General features: G+C 39.3%; 1 protein-coding gene across 1 annotated transcript in view; it reads right to left on the reverse strand.

The window, feature by feature from the left end:
- Positions 1-20,294, reverse strand: part of RCCD1 (RCC1 domain containing 1) — a 53,626-nt gene extending 33,332 nt beyond the window's left edge. The window contains exons 1-3 of the mRNA XM_053717711.1: positions 20,079-20,294; positions 3,448-3,666; positions 2,703-2,856 (exon numbers count right to left, since the gene is read on the reverse strand). Of these exons, the coding sequence (XP_053573686.1) occupies positions 2,703-2,856; positions 3,448-3,666; positions 20,079-20,241 (536 nt within the window). The 5' untranslated portion in view covers positions 20,242-20,294. The remainder of the gene's footprint in view (positions 1-2,702; positions 2,857-3,447; positions 3,667-20,078) is intronic.
- Between the last annotated feature and the right edge of the window lie 5,271 nt (positions 20,295-25,565).

The following is a 25,565-nucleotide window of genomic DNA, read 5'->3' on the forward strand; positions in this document are numbered from 1 at the left end:
CTGTCCAAGGGTATGACCTTCCGCAGGTCAGATGGGACAATTGTTACAATAGATGCCAGCCTTTTAGGTTGGGATGCAGTCTGGAACTCCCTGAAGGCTCAGGGATAGTGGACTTAGGAGGAGACCCTCCTTCTAATAAATATTCTGGAACTGGGAGTGATATTCCATGCTCTTCAGACTTGGCCTCAGTTAGCAACTCTGAGGTACATCATACTCAGTCGGACAATATACACGACTGTGGCTTACATCAGCCATCAAGGGGGAACAGAAGTTCCCTAGCGATGTTAGAAGTCTTACAATAATTCACTGGACAGAGACTCACTCTTGTCTATCAGCTATCCATATCCCAGGTGTTGAGAACTGGGAGGTGGATTTTCTAAGTCGTCAGACTTTTCTTCCGGGGGAGTGGGATTTCCTCCGGAGGTCAAGACCAAGCAGGAGAGGGCTTTGGTGTTTTTGACAGCGCCTGCGTAGCCACGCAGGACCTGGTATGCAGATCTGGTGGACATGTCATCCTTTCCATCACGGTCTCTGCTTCTGAGACAGGTCTCTCTACCTCAGGGTCCTTTCAACCATCTAAATAGAATCAATCTGAGATGGACTGCCTGGAGACTGAACGCTTGATGTTATCAAAGCATGGCTTCTCCGAGTCAGTCATTGATACCTTAATACAGACATGAAAGCCTGTCTCTAGGAAAATTGAACATAGATATGGTGTAAATATCTGATTGTTATGAATCCAAGGGTTACTCATGGAGTAAAGTCTGGATTCCCAGGATATTATCTTTTCTCCAAGATGTTTTTGAGAAAAGGGTTGTCAGCTAATTCCTTAAAAGGGGACAGATTTTTACTCTGTCTATTTTTTTGCACAAGCGTCTGGCAGGTATTCTAGACGTTCAGGCATTTGGTCAGGCTTTGGTTAGATCCAAGCCTGTGTTTAAAACTGTTGCTCCGCCATGGAGCTTAAACCTGATTCTTAAGGTTCTTCAAGAAGTTCCGTTTGAACCTTTTTTGTTCCATAGATATCAATCTTTATCTTGGAAAGTTCCTTTTGGGTAGCTAATTCCTCGACTCGTAGAGTCTCCAAGTTATCTGTGTTACAATGTGATTCTCCTTATCTGGTCCTTCGTACGGATAAGGTAGTCCTGCGTACCAACCTGGGTTTTTTCCTAAGGTGGTATCTAACAAGTACATCACTCAAGAGATAGTTGTTCCATGCTTGTATCCTAATCCTTCCTCAAAGAAGGAACGTCTATTACACAATATTGGACGTGGTTTGTGCTTTAAAGTTTTACTTACAAGCTACTACAGTTTTCATCAAACGTTCACCTTGTTTGTTGTCTATTCTGGACAGAGGAGAGGTCAAAAGACTTCAGCAGCCTCTCTGTCTTTTTGGTTAAAAAGCATAATTCATTTAGCTTATGAGACTGCTGGACAGCAGCCTCCTGAAGGGATTACAGCTCATTCTACTAGAGCTGTGGTTTTCACTTGGGCCTTTTTTAAATGTGGCTTCTGTTGAACAGATTTACAAGACGGAGTCTTGGTCTGCGCTTCATACTTTTCAAATTTAACAAATTTGATACCTTGCTTCTTCGGAGGCTATTTTTGGGAGAAAGGGTTTTTTTACAGGCAGTGGTAACTTCCGTTTAAGTACCTGCCTTGTCCCTCCCATCATCCGTGTACTTTAGCTTTGGTATTGGTATTCCATAAGTAATGGATGATCCGTGGACTGGATACACTTAACAAGAGAAAACATAATTTATGCTTACCTGATAAATTTATTTCTCTTGTAGTGTATCCAGTCCACGGCCCGCCCTGTCACTTTAAGGCAGGTAATTTTTTCATTTGAACTACAGTCACCACTGCACCCTATGGTTTTTCCTTTCTCTGCATGTTTTCGGTCGAATGACTGAATATGGCAGTTAGGGGAGGAGCTATATAGCAGCTTTGCTGTGGGTGGACTCTTGCAGCTTCCTGTTGGGAAGGAGAATATATTCCATAAGTAATGGATGATCCGTGGACTGGATACACTGCAAGAGAAATAAATTTATCAGGTAAGCATAAATTATGTTTTTTAAACAACTTTCCAATTTACTTAAATTATTGAATTAGCTTCATCTCGAGACTTAGCACAATAGGTATCATTGTTGAAAATGATACCTAGGTAGGCTCAGGAGCTGCTGATTGGTGGCTGCACTTATATGCCTCATGTTATTGGCTCACCCAATTTAACTAGCTCCCAGTAATGCATTGCTGCTTCTTCAACAAAGGATATTAAGAAAACAAAGCAAATTAGATAATAGAAGTCAATTGAAAAGTTGTTTAAAATCACAAGCTCTATCTGAATCATGGAAGAAAAAAATTGGGTTTCATATCCCTTTAAGCAGTAGTCTAGAACATAAGAATGTGCACCTTTGTTAATACTGGCAATGTAACAGGGCTGAAGTGGCAAATGTTAATTCCAAAATGGTCTTGGCAGTGAAACGAAGAAAGAACCAGCAAATATATTGACTCGCCACAGAAATAATAATTGTGAAAAGTATCTTGTATAAACAACAACAATGTCTTTAAGATGCACAGAAGAGGGACATTAAATAGCAGTTTATTAATATAACAACATAATATGAGATTTCGAGAAGTGGATTAAAGGGCTGAGTTAAAATCATGATCTACGTTCTATCAGTCTTACCATTATACTGTACCTGCCAGCTCCCCATGTAAGTAAAGTCCCTTCAGTGGTGATTAGCACAACATGTTCATTTCCTAACACCAACTTGTGGGCACTGCATTTAGTTGGTAATTGCCTGAAGAATGGAGCTTGAGGGATGATGTGTCCATTGGCTACCAAAGGGAACGCTAATGATGAGAGGAAATAACCTTATCAACATATATCTTCTCCTGTGTGTTCCTATTAAGAGGTAATCTCTTCTACCATATCTGTACATATTTAAATGCATCTGTTCTTTCAAATTAATACCAACGCCTCTTAAAAGTGATAGTGAGGATAGATTTGCTAACAGACCTCTGCAAGTATGACAAGAGAATAGCTTTTAAAAGTAATAATTAGATAGATAAATAGATTAAACAAAGTTTTCTTCAGCGTCCCATTAAACTCTGAATATGATCAATTATCCAGGCTTGCCTAATTATTATCTGCTAGGATCCAAATAACACCTAGCAAACGGTCCACTCAATTGTTATCTATAACACCACCACTGGTAGCTCTCATATAATCATGACTCCAAATTCCCCATTTATCAGTGTACAAATTTGTGTTTTGCTATGCTGCATTCATTGGGTTAACTGTACATTGAAATATACCGATGCATGCTAAATAAATGCTAGTATATCAATAAACAAAATAAATATATTCTAATGTGGGTGCATCAGACTCCATTACATTCGCCTGGTAATAAAAAAATAAAACATTATGAATTAAGATATTACCTACATTGTGTCCAGCACAGGTATCCATTTTCCACACAGATTTTTCATGCATTAATAAGGGACTCAGAGTGTTAACTGCCCAACACTTGACACAGTCAGTAAACTGCAGAATAATGACATTTTCTGTTGGAAGAAGGTCAAGGCATTTGATGCCCGGAAGGCAAAGATACGGAACGTGGCACCCACCGACAAAACCAGATAGAAGAACGGATCCATCCTCTGAAGGGAAACAGAAGCAGCCTGCATGAATATTTAATTATAACACAACTATGTCAGCAGAGTCAAATAATAATATAGGCTCTACCAGAGAAATTGTTAGAAATTCTTGATATGTTTTGCACAACTATTAAGTCATTTAAAGCAAGAATGTAAGCTTAGGACCCAGACCATTTTTGGTTCAGCACCTGGGTAGCGCTTGCTGATTGTTGGCTCCTAAGCTTACATTCTTGCTTTTTCAAAAAAAGATATCGAGAACAAAGAAAAATTAATAGGAGTAAATTAGAAATTTGCTTAAAATTGTATGCTCTATCTGAATCCTGAAAGTTTAAAGGGACACTGAACCCAATTTTTTTCTTTCATGATTCAGATAGAGCATACCATTTTAACCCCTTAATGACCACAGCACTTTTCCATTTTCTGTCAGTTTGGGACCAAGGCTATTTTTACATTTCTGCGGTGTTTGTGTTTAGCTGTAATTTTCCTCTTACTCATATACTGTACCCACACATATTATATACCGTTTTCTCACCATTAAATGGACTTTCTAAAGATACCATTATTTCCATCATATCTTATAATTTACTATAAAATTTTTTTATAAAATATGAGGAAAAAATGGAAAAAAAACCCACACTTTTTCTAACTTTGACCCCCAAAATCTGTTACACATCTACAACCACCAAAAACACCCATGCTACATAGTTTCTAAATTTTGTCCTGAGTTTAGAAATACCCAATGTTTACACAAGTTATATCGCAAGTTATATCGCAATAAGTACAAGTAGCACTTTGCTATTTCAAAACCTCTTTTTTCAAAATTAGCGCTAGTTACATTGGAACACTGATGGCTTTCAGGAATCCCTGAATATTTCTTGACATGTATATATATTTTTTTTAGAAGACATCCCAAAGTATAGATCTAGGCCCATTTTGGTATATTTCATGCCACCCTTTCACTGCCAAATGTGATCAAATAAAAAAAAAAATCGTTCACTTTTTCACAAACTTTAGGTTTCTCACTGAAATTATTTACAAACAACTTGTGCAATTATGGCATAAATGGTTGTAAATGCTTCTCTGGGATCCCCTTTGTTCAGAAACAGCAGACATATATGGCATTGGCGTTGCTCTTTGGCAATTAGAAGGCCGCTAAATGCCACTGCGCACCACACGTGTATTATGCCCAGCAGTGAAGGGGTTAATTAGGGAACATGTAGGGAGCTTCTAGGGTAAATTTTAGCTTTAGTGTAGTGTAGTAGACAACCCCAAGTATTGATCTAGACCCATTTTGGTATATTTCATGCCACCATTCCACCGCCAAATGCGATCAAATTTTAAAAAAAAAACTTAAATTTTTTCACAATTTTAGGTTTGTCACTGAAATTATTTACAAACACCTTGTGCAATTATGGCACAAATGGTTGTAAATGCTTCTCTGGGATGAGGATCCCCTTTGTTCAGAAATAGCAGACATATATGGCTTTGGCGTTGCTTTTTAGTAATTAGAAGGCAGCTAAATGCAGCTGCGCACCACACGTGTATTTTGCCCAGCAGTGAAGGAATTAGGTAGCTTGTAGGGAGCTTGCAGGGTTAATTTTAGCTTTAGTGTAGAGATCAGCCTCTCACCTGACACATCACACCCCCTGATCCCTGCCAAACAGCTCCCTTCCCTCCCCCACAATTGTACACGCCATCTTAAGTACTGGCAGAAAGTCTGCCAGTACTAAAATAAAAAGGTATCTTTGAATTTATTTATTAGCATATTTACATATGCTGCTGTGTAGGATCCCCCTTAGCCCCCAACCTCCCTGATACCCCCCAAACAGCTCTCTAACCCTCCCCCTCTGCCTTATTGGGAGCCATCTTGGGTAATGGCAGCAGTCTGCCAGTACCCAGTTTGCAAAAAAATTTGTTTGTTTTTTTTATTTATTTTTCTGTAGTGTAGCTTCCCCCACCCCCTGCTTGATTGTTTATAATAAAAAAAAAAATACAGCTTGCCTTCCCCCCCTTTCCCACTGTACACAAGAAATTTGCCGTAATATAGCAGTTCCCACTTGCTCCCTCCCCGTGCACGCGTCCGCGCCAGTGCGCGCCCCCTGCTACCCCACCCACGATCCCGCCCCCCTCTACGTCATAGCGCTGTTACCCACTCCATACTTTCTTAGAAAAATTATACACATTTTCTTATCAGAAACCAGTTTAATGTGTTACTTGGCATGTGTAACAATGCTATTCCACCCATAATCCCTATATATAAAAAAGTAAATTTATGCTTACCTGATAAATTAATTTCATTTACGATATGACGAGTCCACGGATTTCATCCTTACTTGTGGGATATTAACCTCCTGCTAACAGGAAGTGGCAAAGAGCACCACAACAGAGCTGTATATAGCAACTCCCTTCCCCTCCAGTCATTCGACCGAAGGTTTAGGAAGAGAAAAGGAAAGGCTAAAAAGGTGCAGAGGTGACTGAAGTTTACAAAAAATAAAACTGTCTTAAAGGACCAGTCAACACAGTAGATTTGCATAATCAACAAATGCAAGATAACATGACAATGCAATAGCACTTAGTCTGAACTTCAAATGAGTAGTAGATTTTTTTCTGACAATTTTAAAAGTTATGTCTTTTTCCACTCCCCCTGTACCATGTGACAGCCATCAGTCAATCACAAATGCATACACGTACCATGTGACAGCCATCAGCCATTCACAAATGCATACACACTTATTCTTGCACATGCTCAGTAGGAGCTGGTGACTGAAAAAGTTTAAATATAAAAAGACTGTGCACATTTAGTTAATGGAAGTAAATTGAAAAGTTGTTTAAAATGACATGCTCTATCTGAATAATGAAAGTTTGATTTTAATTGAGTGTCCCTTTAAAAAGAACAGGGTGGGCCGTGGACTCGTCATATCGTAAAATAAATTAATTTATCAGGTAAGCATAAATTTACTTTTCTTTTACAAAGATATGACGAGTCCACGGCTTTCATCCTTACTTGTGGGATACCAATACCAAAGCAATAGGACACGGATGAAAGGGAGGGACAAGACAGGAACCTAAACGGAAGACACCACTGCTTGAAGAACCTTTCTCCCAAAAACAGCCTCAGAAGAAGCAAAAGTATCACATTTGTAAAATTTGGAAAAAGTATGAAGGGATGACCAAGTCGCAGCCTTACAAATCTGTTCAACAGAAGCATCATTTTTAAAAGCCCAAGTGGAAGCCACCGCCCTAGTAGAATGAGCCGTAATTCTTTCAGGAGGCTGCTGTCCAGCAGTCTCATATGCTAGGTGGATGATACTTCTCAGCAAAAAAGAAAGAGAGGTAGCCGTAGCTTTCTGACCCCTACGCTTTCCAGAATAAACAATGAAGATGACTGACGGAAATCCTTGGTTGCCTGTAGGTAAAACTTCAAGGCACGGACCACGTCCAGATTATGTAACAGACGCTCCTTCTTGGAAGAAGGATTAGGACACAAGGAGGGAACAACAATTTCCTGATTAATGTTCTTATTTGAAACAACCTTAGGAAGAAATCCAGGTTTGGTACGTAAAACCACCTTATCAGAATGAAATATAAGATAAGGCGAATCACATTGTAATGCTGAAAGCTCAGAAACTCTTCGAGCAGAAGAAATAGCAACCAAAAACAGAACTTTCCAAGAAAACAATTTAATATCTATGGAATGCATGGGTTCAAACGGAACCCCTTGAAGAACTAAATTCACACTCCAGGGAGGAGCAATAGGTCTAAATACAGGCTTAAAGTGTCCATAAACATTCAAAATAATGTTATATAATTCTGCACATAGTGCAGAATTATATAACATGATATTAGCGCAATCTTTATAAAACAAAATTTCCCCTTTGAATTTTAAAAAATACCTGCTGTTTTACAGACCGCTCTCTGTGATCTGCTGAGCCGGTCTGTTTTTTTCAAACAGCGCATCGGGCCAGCTGTATAGTCACAGCCCGGCCAGACCGCGCCATAGCACTAAGTGCAGCTCGCTCCTGCTCTGTCAGAGCTGCACTTAGTGCTATGACGCGGTCGGGCCGGGCTGTGACTATACAGCTGGCCCGATGCGCTGTTTGAAAAAAACAGACCGGCTCAGCAGATCACAGAGAGCGGTCTGTAAAACAGCAGGTATTTTTTAAAATTCAAAGGGGAAATTTTGTTTTATAAAGATTGCGCTAATATCATGTTATATAATTCTGCACTATGTGCAGAATTATATAACATTATTTCTTTCATGTAATTAGCAAGAGTCCATGAGCTAGTGACGTATGGGATATACATTCCTACCAGGAGGGGCAAAGTTTCCCAAACCTCAAAATGCCTATAAATACACCCCTCACCACACCCACAATTCAGTTTTACAAACTTTGCCTCCGATGGAGGTGGTGAAGTAAGTTTGTGCTAGATTCTACGTTGATATGCGCTCCGCAGCAAGTTGGGGCCCGGTTTTCCTCTCAGCGTGCAGTGAATGTCAGAGGGATGTGAGGAGTATTGCCTATTTGAATGCAGTGATCTCCTTCTAAGGGGTCTATTTCATAGGTTCTCTGTTATCGGTCGTAGAGATTCATCTCTTACCTCCCTTTTCAGATCGACGATATACTCTTATATATACCATTACCTCTACTGATTCTCGTTTCAGTACTGGTTTGGCTATCTACTATATGTAGATGAGTGTCCTGGGGTAAGTAAGTCTTATTTTTTGTGACACTCCTAGCTATGGTTGGGCACTTTGTTTATAAAGTTCTAAATATATGTATTCAAACATTTATTTGCCTTGACTCAGAATGTTCAACTTTCCTTATTTTTCAGACAGTCAGTTTCATATTTGGGATAATGCATTTTAATTTAACATTTTTCTTACCTTAAAATTTGATTTTTTCCCTGTGGGCTGTTAGGCTCGCGGGGGCTGAAAATGCTTCATTTTATTGCGTCATTCTTGGCGCTGACTTTTTTGGCGCAAAAATTTCTATTTCCGTTTCCGGCGTCATACGTGTCGCCGGAAGTTGCGTCACTTTTTGACGTTATTTTGCGCCAAAAATGTCGGCGTTCCGGATGTGGCGTCATTTTTGGCGCCAAAAAGCATTTAGGCGCCAAATAATGTGGGCGTCTTATTTGGCGCGAAAAAATATGGGCGTCACTCTTGTCTCCACATTATTTAAGTCTCATTTTTTATTGCTTCTGGTTGCTAGAAGCTTGTTCTTTGGCATTTTTTCCCATTCCTGAAACTGTCATTTAAGGAATTTGATCAATTTTGCTTTATATATATGTTGTTTTTTCTCTTACATATTGCAAGATGTCTCACGTTGCATCTGAGTCAGAAGATACTACAGGAAAATCGCTGTCAAGTGCTGAATCTACCAAAGCTAAGTGTATCTGCTGTAAACTTTTGGTAGCTATTCCTCCAGCTGTTGTTTGTATTGATTGTCATGACAAACTTGTTAAAGCAGATAATATTTCCTTTAGTAAAGTACCATTGCCTGTTGCAGTTCCTTCAACATCTAAGGTGCAGAATGTTCCTGATAATATAAGAGATTTTGTTTCTGAATCCATAAAGAAGGCTCTGTCTGTTATTTCTCCTTCTAGTAAACATAAAAAATCTTTTAAAACTTCTCTCCCTACAGATGAATTTTTAACTGAACATCATCATTCTGATTCTGATGATTCTTCTGGTTCAGAGGATTCTGTCTCAGAGGTTGATGCTGATAAATCTTCATATTTATTTAAAATGGAATTTATTCGTTCTTTACTTAAAGAAGTCCTAATTGCTTTAGAAATAGAGGATTCTGGTCCTCTTGATACTAAATCTAAACGTTTAAATAAGGTTTTTAAAACTCCTGTAGTTATTCCAGAAGTTTTTCCTGTCCCTGATGCTATTTCTGCAGTAATTTCCAAAGAATGGGATAATTTGGGTAATTCATTTACTCCTTCTAAACGTTTTAAGCAATTATATCCTGTGCCGCCTGACAGATTAGAATTTTGGGACAAGATCCCTAAAGTTGATGGGGCTATTTCTACCCTTGCTAAACGTACTACTATTCCTACGTCAGATGGTACTTCGTTTAAGGATCCTCTAGATAGGAAAATGGAGTCCTTTCTAAGAAAAGCTTATCTGTGTTCAGGTAATCTTCTTAGACCTGCTATATCTTTGGCTGATGTTGCTGCAGCTTCAACTTTTTGGTTGGAAACTTTAGCGCAACAAGTAACACATCGTGATTCTCATGATATTATTATTCTTCTTCAACATGCTAATAATTTTATCTGTGATGCCATTTTTGATATTATCAGAGTTGATGTCAGGTTTATGTCTCTAGCTATTTTAGCTAGAAGAGCTTTATGGCTTAAAACTTGGAATGCTGATATGGCTTCTAAATCAACTTTACTTTCCATTTCTTTCCAGGGTAACAAATTATTTGGTTCTCAGTTGGATTCCATTATTTCAACTGTTACTGGTGGGAAAGGAACTTTTTTACCACAGGATAAAAAATCTAAAAGGTAAAAACAGGGCTAATAATCGTTTTCGTTCCTTTCGTTTCAACAAAGAACAAAAGCCTGATCCTTCATCCTCAGGAGCAGTTTCAGTTTGGAGACCATCTCCAGTCTGGAATAAATCCAAGCCAGCTAGAAAGGCAAAGCCTGCTTCTAAGTCCACATGAAGGTGCGGCCCTCATTCCAGCTCAGCTGGTAGGGGGCAGGTTACGTTTTTTCAAAGAAATTTGGGTCAATTCTGTTCACAATCTTTGGATTCAGAGCATTGTTTCAGAAGGGTACAGAATTTGTTTCAAGTTGAGACCTCCTGCAAAGAGATTTTTTCTTTCCCGTGTCCCAGTAAATCCAGTAAAAGCTCAAGCATTTCTGAAATGTGTTTCAGATCTAGAGTTGACTGGAGTAATTATGCCAGTTCCAGTTTCGGAACAGGGGATGGGGTTTTATTCAAATCTCTTCATTGTACCAAAGAAGGAGAATTCCTTCAGACCAGTTCTGGATCTAAAAATATTGAATCGTTATGTAAGGATACCAACGTTCAAGATGGTAACTGTAAGGACTATCTTACCTTTTGTTCAGCAAGGGAATTATATGTCCACAATAGATTTACAGGATGCATATCTTCATATTCCGATTCATCCAGATCACTTTCAGTTTCTGAGATTCTCTTTCCTAGACAAGCATTACCAGTTTGTGGCTCTGCCGTTTGGCCTAGCTACAGCTCCAAGAATTTTTACAAAGGTTCTCGGTGCCCTGCTGTCTGTAATCAGAGAACAGGGTATTGTGGTATTTCCTTATTTGGACGATATCTTGGTACTTGCTCAGTCTTTACATTTAGCAGAATCTCATACGAATCGACTTGTGTTGTTTCTTCAAGATCATGGTTGGAGGATCAATTTACCAAAAAGTTCTTTGATTCCTCAGACAAAGGTAACCTTTCTGGGTTTCCAGATGGATTCAGTGTCCATGACTCTGTCTTTAACAGACAAGAGACGTTTAAAATTGATTACAGCTTGTCGAAACCTTCAGTCACAATCATTCCCTTCGGTAGCCTTATGCATGGAAATTCTAGGTCTTATGACTGCTGCATCGGACGCGATCCCCTTTGCTCGTTTTCACATGCGACCTCTTCAGCTCTGTATGCTGAAGCAATGGTGCAAGGATTACACAAAGATATCTCAATTAATATCTTTAAAACCGATTGTTCGACACTCTCTAACATGGTGGACAGATCACCATTGTTTAATTCAGGGGGCTTCTTTTGTGCTTCCGACCTGGACTGTAATTTCAACAGATGCAAGTCCCACAGGTTGGGGAGCTGTGTGGGGATCTCTGACGGCACAAGGAGTTTGGGAATCTCAGGAGGTGAGATTACCGATCAATATTTTGGAACTCCGTGCAATTTTCAGAGCTCTTCAGTTTTGGCTTCTTCTGAAGAGAGAATCGTTCATTTGTTTTCAGACAGACAATGTTACAACTGTGGCATACATCAATCATCAAGGAGGGACTCACAGTCCTCTGGCTATGAAAGAAGTATCTCGAATTTTGGTTTGGGCGGAATCCAGCTCCTGTCTAATCTCTGCGGTTCATATTCCAGGTGTAGACAATTGGGAAGCGGATTATCTCAGTCGCCAAACGTTGCATCCGGGCGAATGGTCTCTTCACCCAGAGGTATTTCTTCAGATTGTTCAAATGTGGGAACTTCCAGAAATAGATCTGATGGCGTCCCATCTAAACAAGAAACTTCCCAGGTATCTGTCCAGATCCCGGGATCCTCAGGCGGAGGCAGTGGATGCATTATCACTTCCCTGGAAGTATCATCCTGCCTATATCTTTCCGCCTCTAGTTCTTCTTCCAAGAGTAATCTCCAAGATTCTGAAGGAATGCTCGTTTGTTCTGCTGGTAGCTCCGGCATGGCCTCACAGGTTTTGGTATGCGGATCTTGTCCGGATGGCCTCTTGCCAACCGTGGACTCTTCCGTTAAGACCAGACCTTCTGTCACAAGGTCCTTTTTTCCATCAGGATCTGAAATCCTTAAATTTAAAGGTATGGAGATTGAACGCTTGATTCTTGGTCAAAGAGGTTTCTCTGACTCTGTGATTAATACTATGTTACAGGCTCGTAAATCTGTATCTCGAGAGATATATTATAGAGTCTGGAAGACTTATATTTCTTGGTGTCTTTCTCATCATTTTTCCTGGCATTCTTTTAGAATACCGAGAATTTTACAGTTCCTTCAGGATGGTTTAGATAAGGGTTTGTCCGCAAGTTCTTTGAAAGGACAAATCTCTGCTCTTTCTGTTCTTTTTCACAGAAAGATTGCTATTCTTCCTGATATTCATTGTTTTGTACAAGCTTTGGTTCGTATAAAACCTGTCATTAAGTCAATTTCTCCTCCTTGGAGTTTGAATTTGGTTCTGGGAGCTCTTCAAGCTCCTCCGTTTGAACCTATGCATTCATTGGACATTAAATTACTTTCTTGGAAAGTTTTGTTCCTTTTGGCCATCTCTTCTGCCAGAAGAGTTTCTGAATTATCTGCTCTTTCTTGTGAGTCTCCTTTTCTGATTTTTCATCAGGATAAGGCGGTGTTGCGAACTTCTTTTGAATTTTTACCTAAAGTTGTAAATTCCAACAACATTAGTAGAGAAATTGTGGTTCCTTCATTATGTCCTAATCCTAAGAATTCTAAGGAGAAATCATTGCATTCTTTGGATGTAGTTAGAGCTTTGAAATATTATGTTGAAGCTACGAAATCTTTTCGTAAGACTTCTAGTCTATTTGTTATCTTTTCCGGTTCTAGAAAAGGCCAGAAAGCTTCTGCCATTTCTTTGGCATCTTGGTTGAAATCTTTAATTCATCTTGCCTATGTTGAGTCGGGTAAAACTCCGCCTCAGAGAATTACAGCTCATTCTACTAGGTCAGTTTCTACTTCCTGGGCGTTTAGGAATGAAGCTTCGGTTGAGCAGATCTGCAAAGCAGCGACTTGGTCCTCTTTGCATACTTTTACTAAATTCTACCATTTTGATGTATTTTCTTCTTCTGAAGCAGTTTTTGGTAGAAAAGTACTTCAGGCAGCGGTTTCAGTTTGAATCTTCTGCTTATGTTTTTCGTTAAACTTTATTTTGGGTGTGGATTATTTTCAGCAGGAATTGGCTGTCTTTATTTTATCCCTCCCTCTCTAGTGACTCTTGTGTGGAGATCCACTTCTTGGGTAGTCATTATCCCATACGTCACTAGCTCATGGACTCTTGCTAATTACATGAAAGAAAACATAATTTATGTAAGAAGTTACCTGATAAATTCATTTCTTTCATATTAGCAAGAGTCCATGAGGCCCGCCCTTTTTTTGTGGTGGTTATGATTTTGTATAAAGCACAATTATTCCAATTCCTTATTTTATATGCTTTCGCACTTTTTTATCACCCCACTTCTTGGCTATTCGTTAAACTGAATTGTGGGTGTGGTGAGGGGTGTATTTATAGGCATTTTGAGGTTTGGGAAACTTTGCCCCTCCTGGTAGGAATGTATATCCCATACGTCACTAGCTCATGGACTCTTGCTAATATGAAAGAAATGAATTTATCAGGTAAGTTCTTACATAAATTATGTTTTTTAAGGTTTACTGTCTAACTTTAATTCTAGTTAAAGCCTGACAAACAGACTGAACATCCGGCATATTTGCCAAACGTTTGTGAAGCAAAATTGACAAAGCAGAAATCTGTCCTTTTAAAGAATTTGCTGATAATCCTTTCTCCAATCCTTCTTGGAGAAAAGACAGAATCCTAGGAATCCTAGTTTTACTCCATGAGTAACCCTTGGATTCACACCAATAAAGATATAATTACGCCATATCTTATGATAGATTTTTCTAGTAACAGGCTTTCTAGCCTGTATCAAAGTATCAATGACCGAATCAGAGAATCTTCGCTTAGATAGAATCAAGCGTTCAATCTCCAAGCAGTCAGCTGCAGAGAAATTAGATTTGGATGTTGGAAAGGTCCTTGAATGAGAAGATCCAGTCTCAAAGGAAGTTTCCACAGTGGCAGAGAGGACATGTCCACTAGATCGGCATTCCAAGTCCTGCGTGGCCATGCAGGCGCTATCAGGATTACTGAAGCTCTCTCCTGTTTGATTCGAGCAATCATGCGTGGAAGGAGAGGAAATGGTGGAAACACATAAGCTAGGCTGAACTTCCAAGGCACTGCCAGGGCATCTATCAGTTCGGCCTGTGGATCCCTTGACCTGGATCCGTATCTTGGGAGCTTGGCATTCTGTCGAGATGCCATTAGATCCAACTCTGGTCTGCCCCATCTGAGAATCAGTGAGGCAAATACCGCCGGATGGAGTTCCCACTCCCCGGGATGAAAAGTCTGACGACTTAGAAAATCTGCTTCCCAATTTTCTACTCCTGGGATGTAGATTGCTGACAGATAACAAGATTGAGTCTCCGCCCATCAGATTATCTTGGATACTTCTATCATCGCTAAGGAACTCCTTGTTCCCCCCTGATGATTGATATATGCCACAGTCGTGATGTTGTCCGACTGGAACCTGATGAATTTGGCCGAAGCCAACTGAGGCCACGCCTGAAGCGCATTGAATATTGCTCTCAGTTCCAGAATATTGATTGGAAGTAGAGACTCCACCCGAGTCCAAACACCCTGAGCCTTTAGGGAATTCCAGACTGCACCCCAGAAGGCTGGCATCCGTTGTCACTATCACCCACGAGGGTCTGCGGAAACAAGTCCCCTGGGACAGATGATCCGGCGACAACCACCAAAGAAGAGAGAGTCTCTGGTCTCTTGATCCAGATTTATCTAAGGAGATAAATTTGCATAATCCCCATTCCACTGTCTGAGCATGCACAGCTGCAGTGGTCTGAGATGAAAGCGGGCAAACAGAATTATATCCATTGCCGCTACCAATAATCCAATGACTTCCATGCACTGAGCCACTGATGGCCGATGAATGGACTGAAGTGCTCGGCAAGTATTCAGAATCTTTGTCTTTCTGACCTCTGTTAGAAATATTTACATGTCTACCGAGTCTATAAGGCCATTTCAGTACAAGAGGTAGACGACGTAAGTGGGGGTTCCACAATGGCTTCTAAACACATAGAACAATTAGTATCCTCAATGTCAGACATGTTGAACAGACTAACAATAATCTTAAAAGTTGTTAAACACTTTCAACAATTTTTTTCAAAAAATGTACTGCGCCTTTAAAAAATAAAAAGAGTACAATTTTTCCAAAACTGTTTATAAAAGCTAAATAACGAAATCCGATTAGAAAAACATGTTTAATGTGCCCAAAAATTATTGCACCTAAGAGCAATAGGCAAAATTTACTTTTACAGGAGATTTATAGTAGAAAAAACAATTTGTTTGACAAAATGACCCCTGCACCTCGCCACAGCTCTGCTGTGCAGCCTACCTGCCCTTAAAGTACTGGAAAAACGACTCTACCACGAACCAGTCATCAGAGCATAAGTTTAGGCCTAACCGGAGCTCATGCCTGTTGCCTTCTGAGTCAAAGTATACTGCGCGTCAGAGCGAGCGAAAAATAGGCCCCGCCCATCAAGGACGATCAACAAACTAATCCGCAACACCGCATAGGAAGCGGAGAGGAAAAAAAGACCATGTGGTCCCCCAAGAAACAGCCTTGTAATGCTGCAGCCTTTGTCATAACACACAATAAAGATAATGAGCTGCCTCTCCCAGTGTCCCTTACAAACACCCAATATGTCAAATGAAAAATGTTTAGTAAAGGATTTAAAGTAACACCCCTTTTTTTTTTTTTTTAAACCAGGTCTACTTTAACCCCTTTTTTTAGCAAAGAATAAAATGTCAGCCATTCTTATATAACAGGTCTCCTCAGAAAAAAGACTGAACATACCTCAATGCTTATAGCATGCAGCTGTTCTCCACTCTGAAGATTTCTCTTACACTACCTTTAGCACTCTGTGGGAACCAAAGTGGATCTTAGTTACGTCTGCTAAGATCATCAACCTCAGGGCAGAAAACTTCTTCCATATCCCCCTGAGGAAAATAGTACACACCGGTACCATTTAAAAAATAAAAAAAACTTCTTGATTGAAGAAACTAAAACTAACACCTCACTTTACTTCTTCCTAGTATAACACAGGCAAAGAGAATGACTGGAGGTGGAGGGGAAGGGAGGGGCTATAAATACAGCTCTGCTGTGGTGCTCTTTGCCACTTCCTGTTAGCAGGAGGTTAATATCCCACAAGTAAGGATGAAATCCGTGGACTCGTCATATCTTTGTAAAAGAAATATTTATACCCATGTTTCATCAGCAAAAAGGTAATATGTTCCTTGGCATGTGTAACCATGATATTCCACCCATAATACCCATGTAGAAAAATAATTATACACATTTTCCTATCAGAAACAGGTCAAATATGTTCCTTGGCATGTGTAACCATGATATTCCACCCATAATCCCGAAATAAAAAAATAATTATAATCATATTCTTATCAGAAACAGGTAAAATATGTTCCTTGGCATGTGTAACCATGACATTGCAACCAAAATCCATATGTAGAAATATTATACCCATTTTCTTATCAGAAACAGGTCAAATATGTTACTTAGCATGCGTAAGCATAATCCCCACATATAAAAATATTTATAAAACTTTTCAATAAGGAAAGGGTCAAATATGTTCCTTGGCATGTGTAACCATTATATTTCACCCATAATCCCCATATCTAAAAATATTTTTAACCATATTCTTATTAGAAACAGGTGAAATGTGTTCCTTGGTATGCTTAACCATGATATTGCACCCATAATCCCCACATATAAAAATATGTATACCCATATTCTTATGGGTACCAAGTCAAATATATTACTTGGCATGTGTAGCCAAGCTATCCCACCCATAATTCCCATGTAGAAAAAATAATTATCCCCTTAATGACAACTGACGTACCAGGTACATCATGCAAAAACTAACAGTTAATGACAATAGACATACCTGGTACGTCAGTTGTCTAACAGAGTGCTGGAAGCGATCGCAATCGCTTCCAGCAGCTCTGAGGGTATTTCAGTGATGCCTCGATATGGAGGCATCCTGCAATACCCCTTTACAAGCCTCCGACGCAGAGAGAGACAATCTGTGGCCCTCTCTGCACCGGTAGCGATGGTGCCGTTGTCTGGGTGGGAGCGCGCGTGCATGTGCGTGCATGGGGCGCGCGGGCGTGTGCACGGGGCGCGCGTGCACGTGCGCGCATTAGCCACACTGACACCAATGAGGGCAGAAAGGGAGAAAAAAGTAAAAATAAATAAATAAATAAATATAAAAGGATCTGGAAGGGGAGGGGTGGGGGTATTGTGGGGGGGGGGCTGCTACACTACTTTGTTTTTTGGGGCCAAACTGGGTACTGGCAGACAGCTGCCAGTACCCAAGATGGCGGTAATTAGGTAGGGGAGAGGGTTAGAGAGCTGGAGGGGGGGGTCAGGAGGTTGGGGCTAAGGCAGGGGTCCATCACAGCTAAAATATTTTATTATTTTTATTTAAAAACAAACAAACAAAAAAAAAACCTCTTTTATTTAGTACTGGCAGACTTTCTGCCAGTACGGAACAATTGTGGGGTGGGGGAGGGAAGAGAGCTGTTTGGGAGGGATCAGGGGGTGGGATGTGTCAGGTGGGAGGCTGATCTCTAAAATTAACCCTGCAAGCTCCCTACAAGCTACCCAATTTAACCCCTTCACTGCTGGGCATAACTCACGTGTGGTGCGCAGTAGCATTTAGCGGCCGTCTAATTACCAAAAAGCAACGCTAAAGCCATATAAGTCTGCTATTTCTGAACAAAGGTGATCCCATAGAAGCTTTTACAACAATGTCTGCCATAAAAGCACAAGCTGTTTGTAAATAATTTCAGTGAGAAACCTAAAATTGTGAAAAATGTAAAGTGTTTTTTTTTTTTTTATTTGCTCGCATTTGTCGGTGAAATGGTGGCATAAAATATACCAAAATGGGCCTAGATCAATACTTGGGGTTGTCTACTACACTACACTAAAGCTAAAATTAACCCTACAAGCTCCCTAATTAACCCCTTCACTCCTGGGCATAAAACACGTGTGGTGCGCAGCGGCATTTAGCGGCCTTCTAATTACCAAAAAGCAACCCCAAAGCCATATAAGTCTGTTATTTCTGAAAAAAGGGGATCCCACAGAAGCATTTACAACCATTTGTGCCATAATTGCAGAAGCTGTTTGTAAATAATTTCAGTGGGAAACCTAAAGTTTGTGACAAAATTTGTGAAAAAGTGAACTTTTTTTTTATTTTTATTTTTTTTTATAGCATTTGGCGGTGAAATGGTGGCATGAAATATACCAAAATGGGCCTAGATCAATACTTTGGGTTGTCTTCTAAAAAAAAATATATACATGTCAAGGGATATTCAGGTATTCCTGACAGATATCTGGGTTCCAATGTAACTAGCGCTAATTTTGAAAAAAAAAGTGGTTTGGAAATAGCAAAGTGCTACTTGTACTTATTGCCCTATAACTTGCAAAAAAAGCAAAGAACATGTAAACATTGGGTATTTCTAAACTCAGGACAAAATTTAGAAACTGTTTAGCATGGGTGTTTTTTGGTGGTTTTAGATGTGATTTTGGGGGTCATAGTTAGAAAAAGTGTATTTTTTTCCATTTTTTCCTCATATTTTATATATTATTTTTTTAGTAAATTATAAGATATGATGAAAATAATGGTATTTTTAGAAAGTCCATTTAATGGCGAGAAAAACGGTATATAATATGTGTGGGTACAGTAAATGAGTAAGCGGAAAATTACAGCTAAACACAAACACTGCAGAAATGTAAAAATAGCCATTGTCATTAAGGGTAAGAAAATTTAAAAATGATCCGGTCATTAAGGGGTTATACCCATATTCCTTTCAGAAACAGGTTAAATATCTTCCTTGGCATGTGTTACTATGATATTCCACCCATAATCCCGAGGTAGAAAATAATTAAACCCATATTCCTATCAGAAAATATCAAATATGTTCCCTGGCATGTGTAACCGTGATATTGCACCCATAATCCCCATATCTAAAAATATTTTTAACCATATTCTTATCAGTAACAGGTGAAATGTGTTCCTTGGTATGTTTAACCATGATATTGCACCCATAATCCCCATGTATAAAAATAATTATAACCACATACTTAGCAGAAATAAAACAAATACTTTCCTTGGCATGTGTAACCCATACTTCCCATGTTTAAAACATATTCCCAGTTTCCTATCAAAACAGATACATACATGTACTATATTAAATCAGCTATCTAGTCCTACAAAAGTATTGACTAATTTCTATATAATTTAATATGATTCCATTATACAACTATATTTATATCAGTAAGTGAATAGTTAAACATTTGCAACTACTTTATGCAACTTAGTATCAAGCACTGCAGAAAAGAACATATTTTGAGTTACTTACAAGAGTCATTACTATGAATGTGTGTAAAAAGTATACTGACACCTATTGATAGTGTTAAGTATTGCAGCCCATCATCCCAATATGCTGTTTAGTATGTCCCACAAACAAATTAGCTTCTTTTTTTTTTATTGCTTCTCCGTCTGAATCAATATAGTTTAATTTTCACTTTAATAACTGTCTATTTATTTATTTCAAATAAGCTATATTTTTAGATGCATGAAAGGGAAAAAAAGAGCAATGGCTACTTTATCCAAAGGCTGTTATATTTCACTATGTTTTAATGATGCATATTCGTAAATACAGCATACACGAACATTTCACAATTACCCTTGATCCTGTTCATAAGGTTCACTGCATAGCTTCATACATATTGATAAAAGAAAATAATCTGTTCACAGGATTAACTCAAAAGACACCCTAGGACGTCACCTGTCAGAAACGCAGTATAGCTCCACGAGGGAATAACTCTGGATATCATAGAATCTCCAACCTCTGCGCCTTTTAACTTGACCACTTCTGGAAGACTCGAGATCAGATCCTCCCCAAGAGCGACCTGCCCGAAACCCTTATACCCAAATCCAAACCACAACATGAGGACAGATAGAGGTACAAGAGTAAAGGCCGCAAATCCACGGTCTCTACTAATTCAGGATGCGTCTTCCCCCTGCTTGTTACAATTAACTACTAGCTACTCCGAAAGCACAGAGACGGTTAGCTCCCCCTACCGGTCAGAAACATACACAGCCAAAAAGTTAGATACTGTAAACCGATTATTTAAAAGCACAGTCAAGTAAATATGTGATGTAATTCATTTTCACAAAAGTATTTTGTTCTTTTACGCTTGTTGAAATATAGATCCCATCTTTAAAATAGCAAAATTCCCCAGTTAGCACGGGTTCTTAAAATTAATGTAATTTTATATAATATAAACACCTGTTATGCATTGCTTGAGTAATTCAATAGCTACTGAGTTTCTTAGAAGAGTATTTTTTTTTATGAGAAAAACTTTTTTAAAGAAACTGACTGGTGATATATTACACACTATTCTCATAATATCTGTTTTGTCTCATCAATGCAATGTTCAGACAAAAGAATCAGACTAATAAAATAATATTTCCTAGTCTTTAAAGGTACAGTGTAGTAAAAACTTTCTAATTTACTTTTATCATCAAATTTGCTTTCTTCTTTTTTTATTCTTTTTTGAAAGCTAAATCTAAGTAGGCTCATATGCTAATTTCTAAGCCCTTGAAGCCGCCTCTTTGACAGTTTTTCACAGAAGCTATTAGTTCATGTGTACCATATAGATCCTGGTTTCTCAACAGCCGGGCCGTGGCCCAGTACCGGGCCGTGATAGCCCTGCTGGTGGGCCCCGACCTGTCATGCCCCCACTGCACACTCTTACCCCACTGCACACCAGGGGTAGACTGATACCAATCAAGGCCCCCAGGAACACTGTCTCACACTGACCAAAATGTATTCCAGAGCCAGGACCCCCAACATTAAGGTAAAGAGAAAGGGCACCCATCCTCCAGGGCCAGACCCCACACTCCATGGCCCTTACAGCAACAGACCCCTGCCAGTGCCCCCACTAAACCCATACTTTTTTTTGCTTATTTACTGATAGGGCAACTGAAAACTCCAGCTTAAGGAATGCACCAGGATCTGTGGAGATGCTATTTGTGGCCCCCCCTACTTGCTGGTCCCTCTATTTGCTTGGCTGATCAGCCCACCCCTGCTGCTCACTATATATATATATGTATATATATACATATATATATATATATATATATATATATATATATATATATATATATATATATATATATATATATAAAAACTACCGGGCCCTGGACATGTCTAGCTAAAATTTACCGGGCCTTGAGGTCACTTTGGTTGAGAACCACTGATATAGATAACATTGTGTTCCTTCACTCCCGTGGAGTTATTTAGCACTGATTGGCTCAAATGCAAGTCTGTCAAAATAACTGAAATAAAGCCCTTGGATAGCACTTACTGATAGGTGGGTACATTTAGCCACCAATCAGCAAGCTCTACCCAGGTGCTGAGCCAAAAATGGGCTGACTCCTTAGCTTAGATTCCTGCTTTTTCAAGTAAAGATAGCAAGAGAACGAAGACAAATTGATTATCGGAGTAAATTTTAAAGTTGCTTAAAATTGTACGCTCTATCTGACTTATGAAAGAAAAAAATCGGTTTAGTATCCCTTTAACCTATACAGTGGCAGACCTAATGAACAGTGTGACCTGGTGCAAGATTTTTCTTTTTGCCCCCCCCCCCCCTAAAAAAAGGTAACTTAATAATGCATCTGCATACCCACAGATGCAAACACACACACATATACGCTCACATGGATATACACAAACACACATATATTATAATTATTTAGTTTTTCATAAAATTCTTAGTAGCTGTTAACAGTGGCGTAGCGTGGGGGGGGCCACAGGGGCGGTTGCCCCGGGCGCAAAATTCTGAGGGGCGCAAAATGCTTGGCTCCCAGCCTCCCCAGTCCCCACCATCTCAAGACAGTAGACAGTCACAGTCCCAATCCCAGCGGCGCTACAGGGAGGCTAAAAAATCTGACAGGCGCCTGCACCCAGCCGTTCTGTCTCTCAAGTGAACTGTCTACTACTCTGAAGTCAAGACATGCTGTGTAATGATTTAATTATCATAATTTTATGAGTGTAATCCTATCCAACCGTTACCTGCTGCTAGACTAGTGTTTACGCCACTAGTTAGCACGGTCCACTCCCACTCCCAGCGCACATGTCAGGAGGGAGGAAGAGGTCAGAGCAGCAGAGCCAGAGTGGAGTCAAGCTGACTAGCACACTGCGCCCGCAATGATAAGGTAAGTAGTGTCAACAAAAATTACCAAACTCATCACCGGGTCCGTATCAGAACCAGACCACCAGTGCCACTGCCAGCCAGAATTATAATTAAATTATTATAGCCCCTGTTTTTGCCTGGGCCCTGGGGAATAGGGATTGGAAATGGCAACACACGCAAAATGCAGCTTAGCATCTATCGTTACCCAGGTGACGTTGCAGGGCCAGCCAGCCAAGTTCCAAAGGACCCAGAGTCACTCTGAGCCAGCCAGCCAAATTCCAACTTCCAAAGGACCCAGAGTCTGAGCCAGCCAGCATGCCAGAGTGTGAGAGTGATCTATGCTGCTTTAAAGTGAAAGCTGGTTATTTTATTTCAAATTCATTTTTAACCTGGGTAAAATAAAAAATACAAGATGTAGATGATCTACATCTTGTATGTTTTACCCAGGTTAAAAATGAATTTGAAAATAATAACCAGCTTTCACTTTAAAGCAGCATAGATCACTCTCACACTCTGGCATGCTGGCTCAGATGTATTTTAAAAATGAAATCCCATGTTTAAATATTAAACCATAAAAAATGTAATTGTTAAGTTTTATATAATGTACTTACTTAATGTATATAATAAAGTAATGGCTGCCTGCAACCATAATGAGTCCTAATTTTTAAGGATGAATGTAGAGTTTACAATTCTATATATAGTATATATTCTTGTTGTTAAAAATAAAGCTTTGTTTGTTTTAAAACAAAAACCTGTCTCCTAAGTTGTTGAGCTGGCTCCTAGATTCAAAGCAAATTTGCCAATCCCTACTGTACTGGTGGAAGAGACTCAGTCAGTGCTAATGGGTTAGGGGGCGCAATTCTTGCCTTGCCCTGGGCGCTGACAAGCCACGCTACGCCACTGGCTGTTAATAAAATTATTATTATAAAAACACACACACATTTATTTATTTACATACACAATCATATACACACACATTCATAAACACACAGAGATTATATATATCATTTTTATCATTTGTTTCAGATTGCACCTATTATATGTAGATATGAGGAAGAGAGTATTAGCACACACAAAAATTAACAGATATTCTTAAAGTAAAGGTCAATTCTGATGAATTGGTGCCCGGTTTTCAATAATCCTATTAAAAACATGGGCACTTTAATTCATCAAAATTGACATTTTACTAGTTTTCTTTAAATACTTACCTTTTAATCTTCACAACCGCTCCAGCGATTCCCCTAGCCGTCGGAAGCCTCTTCATACATCAGAAATTACAAATCCAGCTTCCTCCAATCACGGCTTCCCCCCCCCCCCCGGGGATTCTTGGCCTGAGGCTACACCGTGATTGGAGGAAGCCGGATTCGTCATTTTGGACCCGCAAAGAGGGCTTGCGACGGGTGGAGGAAGCGCTGCAGCGTATGTCAGGATTAAAAGGTAAGTATTTGAAGAAAACAAGTGAAATGTCAATTTTGATGTATTAAAGTGCCCTTGTTTTTAATAGGATTATTAAAAACCAGGCACCAATTCATCAGAATTGATCTTCACTTTAAGGGAAATAAAAGTGAGGAAATTGCAGCCCAAACTAAAATTCACATGTATGCATTTTGGATTTAAATGTAAGCATTTAAAACATACAGTAACAGCCTTCACTAGAAGCATGTACGTACTGGCTTCTAATAATCTGATCTAATGTTTGTCTGGAATGTCCCCTTAAAGGAACAATGCATTAATGCAAGCAGCTAATAATAATTATTTGCATTTAAAGCAGCTTCAATAAATACCTTTATAAATAAGCTGGGTTCTCTCTCATCCCCACTGGGAGGTTGATCTCTACTGCTATCTCTTGTTTACAATATTTTTCTTAAGACAATACTGCAATTTCTTTCATGTAATTGGCAAGAGTCCATGAGCTAGTGACGCATGGGATATACATTCCTACCAGGAGGGGCAAAGTTTCCCAAACCTCAAAATGTCTATAAATACACCCCTCACCACACCCACAATTCAGTTTTACAAACTTTGCCTCCTATGGAGGTGGTGAAGTAAGTTTGTGCTAAGATTTCTATGTTGATATGCGCTTCGCAGCAGGCTGAAGCCCGGTTCCTCTCAGAGTGCAGTGAATGACAGAGGGATGTGAAGGGAGTATTGCCTATTGAATACAATGGTCATCCTAATGGGGATCTATTTCATAGGTTCTCTGTTATCGGTCGTAGAGATTCATCTCCTACCTCCCTTTTCAGATCGACGATATACTCTTATATACCATTACCTCTACTGATTCTCGTTTCAGTACTGGTTTGGCTATCTACTTTATGTAGATGAGTATCTTTTGGTAAGTATGTTTTCTTTTATTTAAGACACTCTCAGCTATGGTTTGGCACTTTATATGTAAAGTTCTAAATATATGTTTTGTACTTATATTTGCCATGATTCAGGTTAATCAGTATATTTCCTTTAGTTTCATTTTGGGAAATGCATATTAAAAAAAATAAAAAAATTCTTACCTGAAATTTTCAAATTGACTCTCTTTTCTAAATTGCGGGCTTTTAGGCTCACAGGAGCGCAAAATGCTATAATTTCTTCTGTTATGTGTGATCAGTCCACGGGTCATCATTACTTCTGGGATATTATCTGCTCCCCTACAGGAAGTGCAAGAGGATTCACCCAGCAGAGTTGCTATATAGCTCCTCCCCTCTACGTCACCCCCAGTCATTCTCTTGCACCCAAAGACTAGATAGGAGGTGTGAGAGGACTATGGTGATTATACTTAGTTTTTATAACTTCAATCAAAAGTTTGTTATTTTACAATAGCACCGGAGCGTGTTATTACTTCTCTGGCAGAGTTTGAAGAAGAATCTACCAGAGTTTTTCTTATGATTTTAACCGGAGTAGTTAAGATCATATTGCTGTTTCTCGGCCATCTGAGGGAGGTAAAAGCTTCAGATCAGGGGACAGCGGGCAGTTGAATCTGCATTGAGGTATGTAGCAGTTTTTATTTTCTGAATGGAATTGATGAGAAAATCCTGCTATACCGTTATAATGACATGTATGTATACTCTACACTTCAGTAT

Source organism: Bombina bombina, chromosome 6 (genome assembly GCF_027579735.1).
Source record: "Bombina bombina isolate aBomBom1 chromosome 6, aBomBom1.pri, whole genome shotgun sequence".
In the NCBI taxonomy this organism is placed as follows: domain Eukaryota; kingdom Metazoa; phylum Chordata; class Amphibia; order Anura; family Bombinatoridae; genus Bombina; species Bombina bombina.